This window comes from Diachasmimorpha longicaudata, chromosome 9, assembly GCF_034640455.1.
Source record: "Diachasmimorpha longicaudata isolate KC_UGA_2023 chromosome 9, iyDiaLong2, whole genome shotgun sequence".
NCBI classification, from domain to species: domain Eukaryota; kingdom Metazoa; phylum Arthropoda; class Insecta; order Hymenoptera; family Braconidae; genus Diachasmimorpha; species Diachasmimorpha longicaudata.
In genome coordinates, this window is record NC_087233.1 from 6,473,714 (window position 1) to 6,489,569 (window position 15,856).

At 39.8% G+C, this 15,856-nt stretch overlaps 1 protein-coding gene across 16 annotated transcripts in view; it reads left to right on the forward strand.

Moving 5' to 3' along the window:
* Ome (omega) overlaps positions 1-15,856 on the forward strand; it is a 173,916-nt gene that overhangs the window by 142,938 nt on the left and 15,122 nt on the right. For 15 of the 16 annotated variants that reach the window (XR_010299561.1, XM_064127305.1, XM_064127298.1 and 12 more), the window contains 4 exons: positions 2,397-2,639; positions 2,804-3,036; positions 11,013-11,235; positions 15,037-15,227. Coding sequence is in view for 15 of the 16 variants with exons in the window: in XM_064127305.1 (XP_063983375.1) it covers positions 2,397-2,639; positions 2,804-3,036; positions 11,013-11,235; positions 15,037-15,227 (890 nt within the window). In the remaining variant the exon portion in view is untranslated. The remainder of the gene's footprint in view (positions 1-2,396; positions 2,640-2,803; positions 3,037-11,012; positions 11,236-15,036; positions 15,228-15,856) is intronic. The other variant, XM_064127313.1, reaches the window with a different exon arrangement.

Sequence of the window (15,856 nt, forward strand, 5' to 3'; positions counted from 1 at the left end):
AATTCCGAGTGCTCTTGCAGTCATAACCACCTCGAAACAGTCGTTTGAACGACATTTATCTAATTTACCTTGAGAACCATATTCAGATGCATACGTGAGAAAATTCCTCTTCACGCACTTCCAAAACGCGAACATTTACGACCCCACTTCGACGTAAACAGGGAGCTCGTAGGGCTGGATTATTCTGGTTATAGTCCGGAGAATGTAGAGGCCTTTTGTGTCCTCATCCATTACCAGAAAACGTGAAACGATTTAGTTACTGGCAGAGAGGCTTTTCAACTATTAATTCCATGCATTAACTATTCATCTATTAGCTTATTAGTTAAGAACCCCATTGACAGGAACGTAATTGCTGTTTTAAGCACCGGGAGAATTTTTTAAAATAAAAATTAGGCTATTGTTCTGTCAAAATGGGACGTGAGGTCAACGTAGCCTCATTTTTATCTCGAAATTCCACAAGAATTGATATCCACTAATTTTTTATATTTATTAGGATCAAATCCCTCTAGCCCAGACCCTAATTTGATCATCACTTATGCTCTGGTAAATTATACTGCTCTATAGTATTATATTGCTCTATAGTCAATACCTGAAATTGAGGAAATACGAAGAATCAGAATGCACCTCCACGAAGAATTTATCGTTCCATCCGGGGGAGAAAAAAGTGATTGCAATCCTGACTTTTTAAAAACATTCCATCTTCAATATTGTACTTGGATGCTCCAGAGTCACTCCCGGAAAGCCTGGTACCACTTCGGAAAAGACGCTGGAAAATTCCTCCCTCTCCTTTCCAACGATTTCATTCAATTTCTCGTGTATTGTATCACGTGACTTGATACTATCAGCTCTCGAATATTGCTTTCATGACATTCGCGAGAAAATTGTCTATTTAGAATAAACAGCTCAGCGAAGAGTGAAATTGGGATTCATATATAATCAAGCTTTCTATTTATGTCTCTTCCTTTCGTGTCGGTCGGTGGACTTCTCTTTGTTCCTGCGAAGCGAACCGTAGTCCCACATTGTATTACTCTCGCTGTAATGACCCCCGGAAAATGCACAACCAAGTCTCCCCTTGATGGTCATCCTTCCATTAGAAAGCGACTTCAGCTTCCTCCGCCTCAGGACAAAGTCATTTCTCTAATTTTTCATTTTCACTGTGATATATTTATGACTTTTACGCATTCAAGTTGATTAATGAGGAGAATGAGAGGACAGAATGGTAATGAAGAAGTATTATTTTAATCGCATTGTATTTTATGATTTGGAAGTTGGGAAAGTCTCAGTCATTTATGAAATATTTGGTTTTCCTAGACTTTTCTCAAATCTTTGGACATCAGAGAGCTTTGCCAAGAGCTTTCGATGATTGCAACGGAAAAAAATCAATGTAATGAGGATAGAGTTGATAAAATTAGAATAATTTAATCGTCAATGTGGAGAAAGAGACAAAAAGTATAAATTAATCTAGGGATGAGTGTGAATTGTCATCGCTGGATTTCGTTAAGCGGAAATTTTCAGGATAAATGAATTCTTTAGATTTCAATTTTAATGATGCTCTGGCTCTGCACATGGGAATTCAAGTCTGAAGTAAATTCCTTCGTTATATCCGCATTATGTTCATGAGAAACTTCAATGATTGCTGGCGACAAGTCTTGAAACAAAGACTCGTCAGAGATTTTTATTTTTAATGAGATTCCATGCTCGCATTTTTCACCAAGAGGATTATGGGGAGGGGGAAAATGGTTGAGTCTGTGCTGAATATCCTCATCATGAATTTGTCGACAAAATCTGATAAACTCATTCCGAATTTACGTGAAAACTTCATATGCGATGTAGTACATACTGACGATTTCTATGAACTTCTCCCTCAACTCCATTCATCATAAGTTGAAACTGTTTTTTCGTGCTTGAAAGTGTCTCAAGATCTTTTACGCTTTCCGAAGAAGTTGAAGGTAATGTCGAGATGTATAAAGTTCGATGAAATTTCCACTGGTTCATTCGACTGGAATAACATTTTCCGTAAACTCAGTTCGTGTCAAATACATTTTGAATACATCCACACCTCAGACTTCACTTCCGTTTGGCGAGAAGCTTTGACTATTATGACTGTCCCTAAAATATGAATATCCTCCCCGATTCATTCTCCGTCTTCCATAGAACTTCCCATCGCCCCCACCCCCTCCCCATTCGCTAAATATGATCAAAACTGGGAGACATTTTGCGTAGAAAAATGTTCCCCAGCAGAGTAACTTGAAAAAACCTGGAGAAAAATCATCAAAGATCTTCCGAAGATTCAGCCAACAAAAATGTCTCTCCCCAGTCGACATCACCTCATTTATCTTCATCCGGAAAGCTCCAACTTGTCTGCCCCCTCACTGAATAACTCCCTTACGTTTCAGAGTGGCGCAACAAATCCCACCGTCAAGTTGTTCTACGTGGACCTTGAAAAAGTAGTAAAAAGCCAAGGAACCGCTATAGCCCTCACCGAGATCAAGCCTCCCCGACAGCTGGCCGAAAGCGAGAGAATTCTAGCTGCTGTTGCCTTCCCCACGGAGACCATAGTGTCATCTACATGGATGAACAGAGTCCAAAACCAGGTGTATATCCGTACCTACGATGCTGAGAACTCGGTCTACAAAATGGTTTGTACACGTCCAAGACATTTCGATGTACCCTCTCTCTTCAATTCCAACTATTCCATTGCCATAGACACCCAGTAATTTGCACCGTTGTTTTCCCTCCCCAACCTCAATTCTCTGTTAGTTCGGTGTTGCTATTGACATTGACAATATCAAATGTTTTTCAGGTACTCATGTATCGGGAGGACAACGGTTGGATTGAACAATATGCAGCACCACACTTCAGCAGAGATGGCAAAACTTTCATCCTTATTCTACCCCAGAAACAGCAATTGGACAATGACTACTGGTCGCACTTGGTGATGGTGACAAATAGAGAAAATCGTACCACTCGTCCACTAACTTCTGGTACCTTTGTTGTCACTGAAATTGTCGCATGGGATCAGGACAACTACCTTGTGTAAGTAAATACTTTCCACGTATGTGTGTTGAACCATTACCCTAATTGCATTTAGCATGTACGTATATGAGTTATGGAGAATGGTTGAGTGTGTGTTGGTGGGTTGAAGAGTACGTACGATTTCTATTCAACGTCATAATTAATCTCTCCCCTTGCACTCACACCAAGTTCAGGCTAAAACGGGAGTTCAACGTTCTCCTTAGGGGTAAAGTTTTATGCCGCAGAGAGCACTGGGGAGGAGGGGAGGGTTCCCGAGGAGAAACTTTACCATCAGAATTTCAAAGAGACGCTTCTGGGGGGGATGAGTCTTCATGGGAAGGTGAGAGTGTGAGGTACCTGGCAAAATTAGGAATTTCGGGTGATTTTATTTTGACATTTAGGAGAGTATTTTAGGGAAGTTGAAAAAATCTTTTCGCACGTCGTGGGAATTTGTCAGGACAAGGGACAGGTTAATGAGAGATGGAAATTAACAAATAGAGAGAATTTATGGGGAAACAGTGCTTTCTCTGCTAAAGTCCATTGTGTTGTTAAGTTTGATGTTGCACTGCCAAGTTATGCCAAAATGAACAAATTCATTCCTATCAATAATAATGACACCCTCAATCCTGAGATAAACTCGTAAAAACAATCGAGCTTTCAAAAAACAATTCAACTTCTTCCGCATTCACTTAAGACTTCGCGAAGAACAACCGAGCTTGATAAAGTACTCTAAAAGAATTCGCAAACACTCGAGTTGAATCTAAAAATGAAAAAAAAAACAGTAAAAGAACCATTAAACTAACTCATGGAAACGACTTGTCTCCTGCAGAAACATTCGTCATACGAATTTAGGTCAAGTATTTATTTTTCTCCCTGTTTTTCAGTTGAATAATGATCAACATCTGCATTGAGCTGTGTAAAATTTACAGACGTATAAGTTAAATATTCAATCGCTTTAATGAATTCCAATTTACCGAACGGAAACTTTGGAATATAATCAAGGAAAACGTTGGCAATAGCAGAATGTGCAGATTCCATTCGATAGGATCATCAATTACATCAACCCAACTAGTGCTGACACTGGGAGAGGCCAAGTGACTTCGAAACTATCAAATTGGAAGTTGGCCGAGTCGGTGAAACGATGTTATACCTCCAACTTTGAGAGACCATTTTCTTATTCATTCGTGTATATAGTCATCCAAGACGTCTCTTCTATCCCAGCAATTTGCTAATGCTTAATGAATTTGAATGCAGTCGAAATCGCCAGATCAATTTATAGTGTAATGCAATTAATTTCCTCAAAGACATGTAAATTACGGGAAATTATGCTGTTCAGGTTACCGATGATTATGCTGTCGGGATCTCTGTAAGCACTCATGCAAGCTTGATTGCCACTGAAGCATTTCACTTTACTCAAGTAAAGCGTCTTATTCTGCCATTCTTGTGGAGAAAATGGATGACGAGGGCTTTGCCCGAAGAATCCATGGAAATTTTATTCATTACTTGTTGAAGGCTCCGTTCAGAACTAATTGTCGTGAAAAATTGAACTACTTCGAGAAAAACTGGAACTTGGTCTCGGGACTGGAAAGGTTCCAGTCCTTTTCTTCCTACATTTACATAAATTGAGAAGCTAAAGCTCGAGTTTCAGTCTTGTTGTGAAGACTGTCACTTCTTCATCCCTTTTTCCGGTCTTTTCTTTATACCGAAGTCCCTTGTCACTCGTTCAAGATACACAAAGCGAATTCCTGTCTAGATTTGGTCTATGAAGTGGCGCAAAGAGTGAGCATCAAATCACTGGGGAATCTTCAGTATTTCGAAGGTATTCAAATCATATCTCTCCGAGTAGTCGAAATTCCTTCTTTTGTGTCGTTATTTCGGAAAGGCCAGCGAAGCTGAAGAGAAATTTTCATTTGGTGTCGGTCAAAACGTTCAAGAATGACTTTAATTTGAAAATATTTTAATAATATTTAATGAACTCCACTTCCAACTTCATTCTCTAATTCAATAAAATTCAAAACTTTTCTGAATTCACGGGGATCGTAAAAGTAAATTGTAAAAAGCCGAGAGAGTATACGAGTGAAATGGATTTTTTTTCATGTGATGATTAATTTTTATTCCATGTCAGAGAAATTTTATTCTGACGTACAGTAGATTTTACCCTTCCACCACATGATTTTTATGCAGATAATAAATATTCCTGAACTGTTGATGAACCCACCCCTGGCGATACAATAATTGTTACTCTACCAGTCCAGTAATTTTCCTTTTTAACAAAATAAACTTTCTCCCACCTAAAATAAAATTCTATCCCGACATATTAATGTTTACCAAGTTTTAAATGAAAATGTTACCCTTTTACAAAAGGGTAGGATAATTTTGATGGAAAATTTCCCTTTCCCTCGAGATTTCTCTCGTTGTGGCAACACAGACTGTGCGCGGATGCCCTCAATACCCGCGTTTTTAATTAACTTTTTTTTTTCTCCATCGACATAAAACCTCCATTTTCCTCCCCTCCTCGAACCATTACATCCCAACAACTCAAATAATCCCCTCCCCGCAATCTTGGCGATCCTGAGAAGCAGCAGTTTGGCCTCTTACGCCGTTGATGGTCTATAACCTTCCCAAAGGAAATAATTAATCGTAGGTAGCGCCATCGAGAGTGTTCTTCCCGGGGAATTTGCTCGTTTGTCCCATTCTCACATGAGCATACTCGTGTTCGTGCACCTCCCTTCCTCGCTATGGAATTCAATTAACGCGAAAACTCAAGTTTAGCGCAGCCCCTCTACCCCAACTGTCCATTTACACGACATCTTGGAGTGCGAAAATGCCGAAAACCGAGCTGGTGAAAATTGTTGTAACGCTCATTTGGACGCCTAATGCCAACTGCGACACTATTGCTTTTCACTTATCTCGAAACTGGAAATTTTCGTAGTATCAGGTGTTGTCCTAAGCCCATGGCATCTCAATTGACAATTTAACCCCCAATATTGCAAGAACTACCCCGAATTTTAGGGCATCCTCCAGTGCACTTATGAGTAGAAAAAATTATCTCGAAAGAACTCAAAAGCAAACATTTTGTATGTATGTATATATATGTATTATAGAGTATGTATGAAGAAGAGGATAGGAAGGAAGCGCTTAGGAATGTTTATCAAATTTTCATCCCTTTTCCCAATTATTATAAACAAATTTCCCGCAAATTTACGGTTTCTGTGGATTCACCTGTAATTCAAATTCATTGCGATTGTCGTGGTCTCGATTGCTCTCCACAGGACTTTGGCAACTCAATTTACAATTCAGCCCCTCTATTGTCACAACTATTGCGGAATTTGAGTGCTACAGCCTCGGAATTAATTCTCGATACTCATTGTTGAGTCGTGAGGCATTCCTTTATTAACAAGTTCGTGTCTAATAACATGGGATGTCTCCTCTATAGCGGATTGAGAGTCTCGTGGCATCATAATCGAAATGGGATGCAATTTCGAATTTTTTAATCATAGGAACAACGATTTTCCAAATCACCTTAATTTTCAACGAAGAAGTGAATGTGTCAGTCGCGTTTTTGACCCATATCTCCGAATCTAAAGGAGATAACGAAATTTTTATCAGTACCTTTGTTGTAGCTCTCGAATTTCTCTACAAAAAATGTTATGATAAATATTTTTCTATCTCCCTTAGATTCCAAGATATTTGCGGCAGTTGAAATTTCGCCCCTTCGCAACCCCATGCGGACTCTGATTACGATTCACCCTCGATATTGCAGGGACTGTCCCTGAATTTAAGTGCAACATTCTGTAAATTAATTCTCAACATTCACTGATTGTTGAGTCGCCAAGTTCTCGCTAATTACCACCAAGTTTGCCTAATTATACCCGGTGTCTCCCTTTGTGTCAAACTAATTACTGAATCTAGGAGGGCAGTGGTGCTGGTGTTTTCCTAGAAATTGTCCCATTAGATTTTATTGGAAACGAGGCGCCTGCAATAATTGGCTCGACTGTGGGAAGGAGTCTCTCATTCGCTGTCCCCTGGTACAAGTTGTACTTAGGGGGGTCTCTATGGATGCACTGACTGGGTAAACTCGTGGAAACACGAGTTGAAACAAACATCCTATGGAGCGTTAAAGAAAATAGGATTAGGAGTTTGTTGGACCAATTTACTCGAGTCCTCGATTGTTACGGCGGGAATCATTAAAATGGGAGGTCTCGAGATCAACGTAAATATCGATGGGGGTTGCAATTAAGGGTAGAGCTCTCGGGGGTTATTGCGGCGCCTTGGGGGAGGTTTCTTCGGTTGGAGGTGGGGGATTTTCTTGCTCGGGGGGTGGACTAGTCCGACCAACACATGGAGAACATTTGTTTCAATTTGACCATTCTGGAGAATCGCCTCCGGGCGAAAATGTAAAGTGAAAACAAAAAAAAAAATCTCCCGGTGAATTCCTCACGCACAAATAATTTTTTTTCCTCCCTTCACCGCTCCATACTGACGACCCCATTAAAAACTATCTCCTCAAAAATTTCCCAAAATGATCTCCAGTAATCCGTGACCCGTAAGAACTCTTGAGAAAGACGAATCGACGAGCTTCACTCACTGGAAGAAAAACTGATAATCGCGACTCCACCCCCCCGAGTTATGAATTCACGGATTCACTCGAGAGCGAACCTTCTTTAACTCCGGAACGACCCAACTTTTCGTACAGTGAAGAAATATATTTTTTCCTCCCCCTCCAGGAAGTGAAAAAAAAACGTCCAAGTTCGGGAGTGGCGATAGGAGAGGTCGAGCAACGGCACTCCCAGGGGTCTTATCGATTCCTCTCGGCGATCAGTCTTCATTTTACTGTCTTACAGGGAACCGTAGGCATTCGCTTATGATTGATGTCACACTCGCTCTCTTTACGTCTGATGAACTAAAAAAAGGCAATTTAATGGAAAGGTGATTTAGTACGAGGGGATTGCAGCAAAAAAGAGATTTTTTGGGGGTAATTTTAAACACTTTCAAGACTGGTTTGGCAACATTTTTCGGTTATTTAAATATGCGGGAATTAAATTAGTGACGAGGAGGTGGAGGGGGTTGGACCGATATTGGATATCCACTGGTTTTTGATAAACTCATTTCGTGCTTTAAAATTATAAATATCGGAGAGGCTAAAAGAGAACTTTTTATAGTGAGCTTTTTTTAGAGAGAAATGAGACCCTGGCAATTAATAAAGATTAATATATAATCAAATTTTATTATGGGGCAGAGAAATTTTATTGAAAATTACTCTCTCTCTCTCTCTCTTTAAACGGGAAAAGGTGAATGATGTCTTGGTGGAGCGGTCCAAAGCCTCCGATAATACCCCGGGGAATTAGTCTTCTTAATGTGTAAAAACATTGTAACCCAGTCAACGATCAGTCTTCATTGAAGTGAGTAAATCTCCCGGTAGCACGAGCCATTCATGTAGATAGTGAGACTCAAAGGCCCCACAATAGGAGTGAAAATAGCCGAATTGTCGGCAGCCAAGCTCAGCCCAAGATTGATGCGACAGTGTGAATTAAAGAGACCACCACAAATTAATCCTCCCCTCCATGAGTGATCCAGCCTCATCAATCTCACTTGTGTTTAAAACTTTCATCCTGGTGTCGGGCGAGGCTCATTCAAGTCCTTTTGGCTACTGAAAAATCCTGAGACTATCGTTCTAGGGGTGCAGGGGGGTGGCATTGAATTACGCGTTACCTGGGGTCTTTAGGTGACTCTTATTCTCGGGGATTCTCTATCTTTGGGACGGGGAGGGTCGGGAGTTTCTCGCTGAGGAAAACTTTCGTGGAATACTTTGCAGATTCTTTCGAGGGATGAACGTGAGATGGGTACTGAGATTCCTGAAAGATTACGGAAGTTAAGGGCTTTTCCGGGGTCAGGGGGTTGTGGAGTGATTAATTCTGGAGAACTGGGATCAGTGGTGGATGGTTTTGATTTTTGAACTGTAAATATTGTTGCAGACGTGCTCGACATTTCAAAAATTACGCGCAGAAAAATAAAGTTGAGTTGGACTGGCAGAGAAAGAGACATTTTTGAAAATAATTCTGATTTTATTGTTCGTTTCAGAAATATTCTTCTGGGGGTTTTAGAATGGGGTTCGAAAAACACTGGCAACAGCTTTAATTTATTGTATAGCCAGTTTGAAATTGTAAATGCAAGATATATCACCTGGAACCTCCCCTTGATTCAGGGAAGCATTCTTTGAAACCTCTGCCAAAACTTCAGCTGGAAAATATCCAATTGAGAAAAGTGAGCGTTCCTCGAAGAAGTTTGAAGATGAATGACTTGACAGGGTGCAAAGATGCAGTTCGCGATTTCTAGAAATGTTCGAATCAGAGTGTGACCCATTTTCAAAGAATTATTTCCTACATGTTGAGGGGAATTTCAAAGGGAAATGTAAAGTGCTAGGGGAGATGGTTTTACTTCTTTTTGACTCTGTATTTTTTGAATAGAAGAGAAATGAGTTTTCACGTGACAACATGATCGTATAAATCAGTGGATATGGCCCAAATATGTGATACAATATTATAAATAATTAAATATTATATATATTTTTTTTATAATTTTTTTCATACTGTCACGAGAATTTTTGTCAGTAATTTCTCTGTGTTGGTGTACTTTTGGGACTTAAATTAACCCAAAAATTGTCCTACGTGGACGACCAACTGAATTTTCAGGATTAAAATCTCGACTCGCCATAACAAATGCCATGTGCTGGACCCCAAAATTAATTCTGGTTTTTGAATAAATCACTCGGTTTCATTCATGAATCACGTGAAATTACGAAGCCCGAGGGCTCGTCGCCCCATGGCGATGGTGCCGGCCATGTACACAGCCAATAAACGTGAACACTTTTTGTCCATGTTGTGTCGGTCGATATGGTCTAATAGGATGTGAAAGGGTCACACACGGAGGACAACAACTTCGCCCCATCCCCTACTTCCTACAACTTTCCTATCAGCTCGGTGGGTCCCCTTGGGAATCCCAAAAATATCACCCCCGTAACTGCGTAGAATTCCATACATTATAACCTTTAAACGACGATAATTTTCTCTACCTCCCAGTTTATCGGTAGTTTCTCCATTTTCGTTGATGAAAAATTGAGAGAAGCAAATGGAACTCCCGTAAAATATTGAATTTCGCAGAATATTTTTTTACAACTTCCAATGTCAGAATAATTCTCCACTGATCGATGGTTTTTTTTTAGAGGCTGAACACAAATTTTTGTAATTGATGGAACGATTGGGTTTTATGGCTGATTGGAAGAGCCCTGTTTTAGTTCAATTTATTTTTAGGTCTAGAAAAATCGATATCGATATCACTGAAGAGCTTTTTTACATCAGTGATGGATTCGACAAATTGTTGACGTTAAAACCCCTGATTTATTATCAATCCATTCTCAATTTTTTCCACCAATTGTTCACCTGGCACCTAAAATTCAAACTCTTACCAATTAATACACTAAATGATTTTTCCCTCTATAAATATTTCTAATCTTTTCCCTATGAAATCCGAGTTTTCCTGAATTTTTTCAATTTATCGCTCTCACCCACTCAATGGTTAAATTGATAACACTGGAAGTATCGAGTTTATAACTCCGTTATCCAAAGTATTATCTGTCCCCCGTGCCCCATAAATCCTCGCATTGACTTTACCCACTTTGTATCCTTCGTCACGCCTCGCAATCATCCTGTATATCGTGACGGAAGAGCTGGATCTATGATCCAGAATTTATCACAGGGGGAATCAAAATGAGAGAGAAAATCCTGGGAAAAGAATGAAGCACGTGATAACATTTCAATTTTCTCTCTAACAAAGGAGAATACACTGAGCCCCAACTGCCTCTCTAGCAATCAATAAATCATTAATTAAACTTCACCCCGACAGAGTAATTGAGTAATTGATCTGAATGATCTCAATCACCTCGAAAAATGCCATTTGCACAGCTCTCACTATAATTAACCCACCTAATCTCATTTCAGGTACTACTTAGCAACAGTCCCAGGTGATCCAGGCCAACAGCATCTGTACCGTGTCTCCACCCTGCCGGAAAAATCAGCCCCCGAGTGCCTGAGCTGTGGTGTCAAGGGTGAAGTCGAGGACACATACTGTCTCTACAACGAGGCACAACTCTCACCAGACAATAGCCACTACGTCCTGACCTGCGCCGGTCCCGGTATTCCCGATATCTCCATCTACAGCAGCGTAGGTTTCACCCTCGCAATTTCGTTTTACCCTGAATGTTACATCACCCTCCAACGGAATCGAAAACGTCGTTCGTGCCACTTTATTACCTCATCCTATTTCCCCGACACTCGTCTCTGCGGTTGCACTCGAGAATGCACCGAGAGATGGAACTCTATTTCATGGGTTTTTGCCTTTTTTTTTCTGTCTTATTTCATCGTCATTTTGGAGGAGTACTCATGTAGGGCACCTCCCTCTTCCTCTCAGCCTTCAAAGGCACCTTTTTCCGTATTTTCCTCCTGAAAAAAGCTCGGAAAAAGGGGAGCTTCTGGAATCCCTCCAGAAAACAAAACAAACCCACGTTAATTTCCCTTTTTATATTCACCATCATCACTAATTCCTTCTGATAATACTCCACACAGTGTCAGGGTGTGACGATCACTGAGTACATGCGAGAAAGACAATGAGTGAACCAAGTTTTCCGAGTTAATCGCATTAACCTGAATGGCGTTCAAACTCCTCGAAATAAAAGAGAAAAAAAATATTGTAGAGGAAAAAAAAAATCCATAAAATTGAGGATTCAACTGCGGGAAAGTAAACTAGGGTACTCAGGTTTTCACGTCTTTTCATCGTGATAAAAGAGGGTGAAAAAAAAATGCGGATGGTACTTTACCCGAGGGCCTGTTGGCTCATTCAGAGTTACGTATCCGCGATCGTTTACTTTTGATTTCACCTCGTGAAGGTGATTTTTACTAATTAGTTCCGCCTCTCAGCGCTCAGACGACAGAGTAATTTACCTTTAATTTAGATGCTAATGAAGAAATAAATTGATGGAAAAGCCATCGATCTGACCAAGGGAAATCCAATTCGTTTATTTCATTTGTCGGAGGGGCAAGAGGGGGGAGGGGGGGTCTATAAAGGCTGCAATTTCCGTTGAAATATTAATTTATCCGTCTGAGTGGACGAATGAGCCGGCAATTACACGCAATATTTACGGAGTGTTTCAATCAAAGCCGCATTAATCGTTCAGCGAAAAACAACAATAAAATGATCATTGAATTAACGAGTGGAACTGGATGTGTGATTAAAGTGCAAATCATGTGAAATTTCATGACTCGTAAAATTCAATGAACGTGTGATTAAACAACGCTTGTTTGTCGAGCACTCAATCAAACGTTCAAATGCGCATGAGGAACAATAAATAAAGGGACTGGAGACCAAACTAATTTACGGTCAGGGATGGTACCCTCCAATTACATTTCAGCCCGGAGCAAAACTGCAGATTTGTAAAAAAAAATTAATTTTCTTTGATTTTATTTTTGTTAACTTTACCCGGAAAAAATAGGATAAGTTTTTAGTTAATAATTAGAGTAAGAGAGTGAGAGTAGTGTTATAAACCGATCGCTGTTTGTCTTCGTGTGTGAAATCGAATCATTCACTTGAATGGTCCATTTCGCCCCATCTCTCGTACTATTCCTCAGCGGATGCAATAGCCAATCAATCCAATACTTCAATTCATTCTAATTTTAGTTTCATCGCATGCGAACAGATGCCCCCTGCAGTTTCGATCGATTTGTTGCTCTCAATCTCACATCTCTACTTGTCAACAGATCGAAGTGGCGCAGCCAATCGATTCTCACCAGACAACAAATCGAGAGCGTAAGAGAGGAAAACGAATGGAAATATCGGACGAAATTGTTACCCCAACACAGAGAGAAATATTCGATAAAAAATATTAGGGGAGAAATGCAGAAATCATCAGTTTCCAGGGGTAATCGAAGTGTGAATCGATTCTAATGTCGTCGACCCCAAAAAAGTGATTCAAAAAATTCACAGTTGAAAAGAAAGGGAATACTCAATAAGTCCCGCTAATGGCGGTGAATTAATGCATTAGAATTATGCATTAGACGTTGATCAGAGATTGCAGGCATTAGTTGGGCTCGATATACATGCGCCCAACTGACCGCCGATTATTGGCCATTGATGATGCCCCTCGAGTACAATTAATTGCCACTTTAACGGAACGTTTTAACCGTATTCCTCCCCTGGCGTCAACTATTACCATTAGCGTAATTATTCATCCAAGTGTATGAGATTAACATCGACAAATCATTTAAAGTAATTGAAAGATTTGCCGGGGAATTAATTATCTGCAGGCACACGTGTTCGCGCGTTAATCATGGTGATCAGGGGTGGGTTGGGGGGGATCCACAGGGAATTAACGATTAACTCATGCTGTTAGAAAATTACGGTTGATATTTAAATTGAAGAAAAATTGAAAATTAACAACGAAAGAATTACGTGAAATTTTATAAATAGATTATGTTGTGACAATTTTTATATTCATTAGAATTGTTTTGAAAAACAACTAGCAGGGGAATAATCACTATTTCTGCGACTTGGACCCCAACTTCTTCAATAAAAGAAAACCCTTAACTCTTCTCAAACCGACAATACTCCCTTCCATTACAGTCCAGGTGGCATCTTTATTTAATTCACAGGAGGAAACTTTGCAAATGAAGAAAAAGTGCCTCCTAAACAAAGCATTGCCTCTGCTTTCATCAATTCTTCATTAAAATGAATCATGAACGAAGTTTTTCAATTTAGCGAGCTTTATTGTCACATCGTCCTGCCATTAAAGGGTGGCAAACAAAATATAAAAATATATTTTATTTTACCTCACGAGGGGATAAAAATTCATTACATCCATCGGATGAAATTGGAAACCAGGAATTGAAATTAATAACAGCCAATAACAATGAGTTTATGGATTAAATTTCCTCCATCACATAATTTTTACTGAATATTTCTCTTTGTATTCAAATCCTGGACAAGTGAATTGTCCTTGTGATGAATTTTACAATTTCGTGGCGCTTGTTTTGCATAAAAAATTCATTTTTTTTATCGCATCCCAGTGAACCCTCGAAAAAACTGCTCTATTCATATCATCGCACTCCCCGAAAATTCACGAAATGGTATTCATCATCAAAGAGGGCTCGTTTGGCGTAACAAGTGTTACCCTTGCAAAAACATGTCACATGAAATTCAAATGTCCACGTTTGTCAGTGGACCAGTGGTTGCACTCTTCTCTTTTCCTCCCCCCCAACCCCCAATATTTTTTATTCAAGCGAGAACGTGAGCATAGCTGCGTTTACATTACACACAAATCTATCCTACCCACCCCATGTCCCTCGTATCCCACCCACTTCTCAAACCCCCGCGGGCAATTCCGCTTGACGATCATTTGCGCTGCGACCGTACCAACGCTCTGTGTACAATTATCACGGGAATAATCAAAACCGTCAATCATCGTTAATTAATGCGAACGTTTAATTTGCAAGCTTTGCAACAATGCCTGCTATATTTTTACCGACCAGTGGAGTTAAAATTTCAACGTAAATTAAAATTGTGAATCCGGTGTCTGATTTTTACCACCGGGAGAGACGCATGATTCATCTCTTTAATTAGTGAATGTTTAATTCGTGAGGTCTCATTTTTTATATTTATTCATTAATTAATGCTTTCGGGGGAGTTTTTCATGCGAATGAGTGCATTGAATTCGTTGAAATTATCAACTTGAAAATAATGTTTATCATAAACGACATACCGTAAAGTTGAAATCCACACGGAAAGAATTTTATTGTAAAAATTATCGCAGTGAACTGTAGAACTGTTTTAAAGGCACCATAATTTCTGCTCAATTTTTCTCTTCGAAAAAAAATTGTAGATAATTTTTTTTCCCCCCCAAAGACATTATTTATCAGTATCCAATGAACTTATCCCGTTGGAAATCTGCAAATCCTCTGCATCTTGAAATTTCAGATGAATGCATCGAAAGTGCTGACGTGGGAGAGCAACGCTGGAATTTCAGAGGCGATGGCGGGAAAATCCCGGCCCCTCGTAAAGAGATTCACAGTGCCAGTCGGTGGTGGTTTCGAGGCGCAAGTGAGATTGTTGATACCACCAGGCGCCGACTTGACCGGTACCACCAAGTATCCAATGCTGGTTTACGTGTAAGTATTGCCACACTAGTGATAAATCACTCGGGAATGTTCACCACCGGCCTGCCCACCAACTTTTCGTGATACATTCGATTTTTTCCTGCTCTTCTTATTTCATTTTCACCCACTTTTTTCCCCCACGTTCTTGACTCTTTTTTTTTACAACCCTCATGCCAACTTACTCACGCGGAAATGTCGCAGTGGAGTACAGGAAAAAGGGGAGGCAAAGTTTTCTGGTGGAAATTAGAGTGAGAATTAGAAAGCTCTATTTTTATTTTTTATTTTACCCTAAAAAATTGGAAAAAAAATTATTTAACATAGTTATCGCGAAACCTGGGGGTGGGACTATGGAGTTCCATATCTAATTGGATTACTCGGTGATTAGCGAATAGGGTATCTTTAAAAAATTGCAGAGAATTAATTAGATTTATTTTTCATCTTTACAGCTCAAGTCATATTAATTCATATTAATTTAATGGGAATTATTCGATGCAAAAATAGGGGAGGGAGGGGGGCGACGTTATTTCGTATACACGATATTTCATCGAATAATGTAGCTGCAGCGATCGGAACAAGAACAAGTTTCCCAGCTCCGATGGGAGCACTTAGCTACCAAGTTTCGCTCGCCTCGACATTTTTCC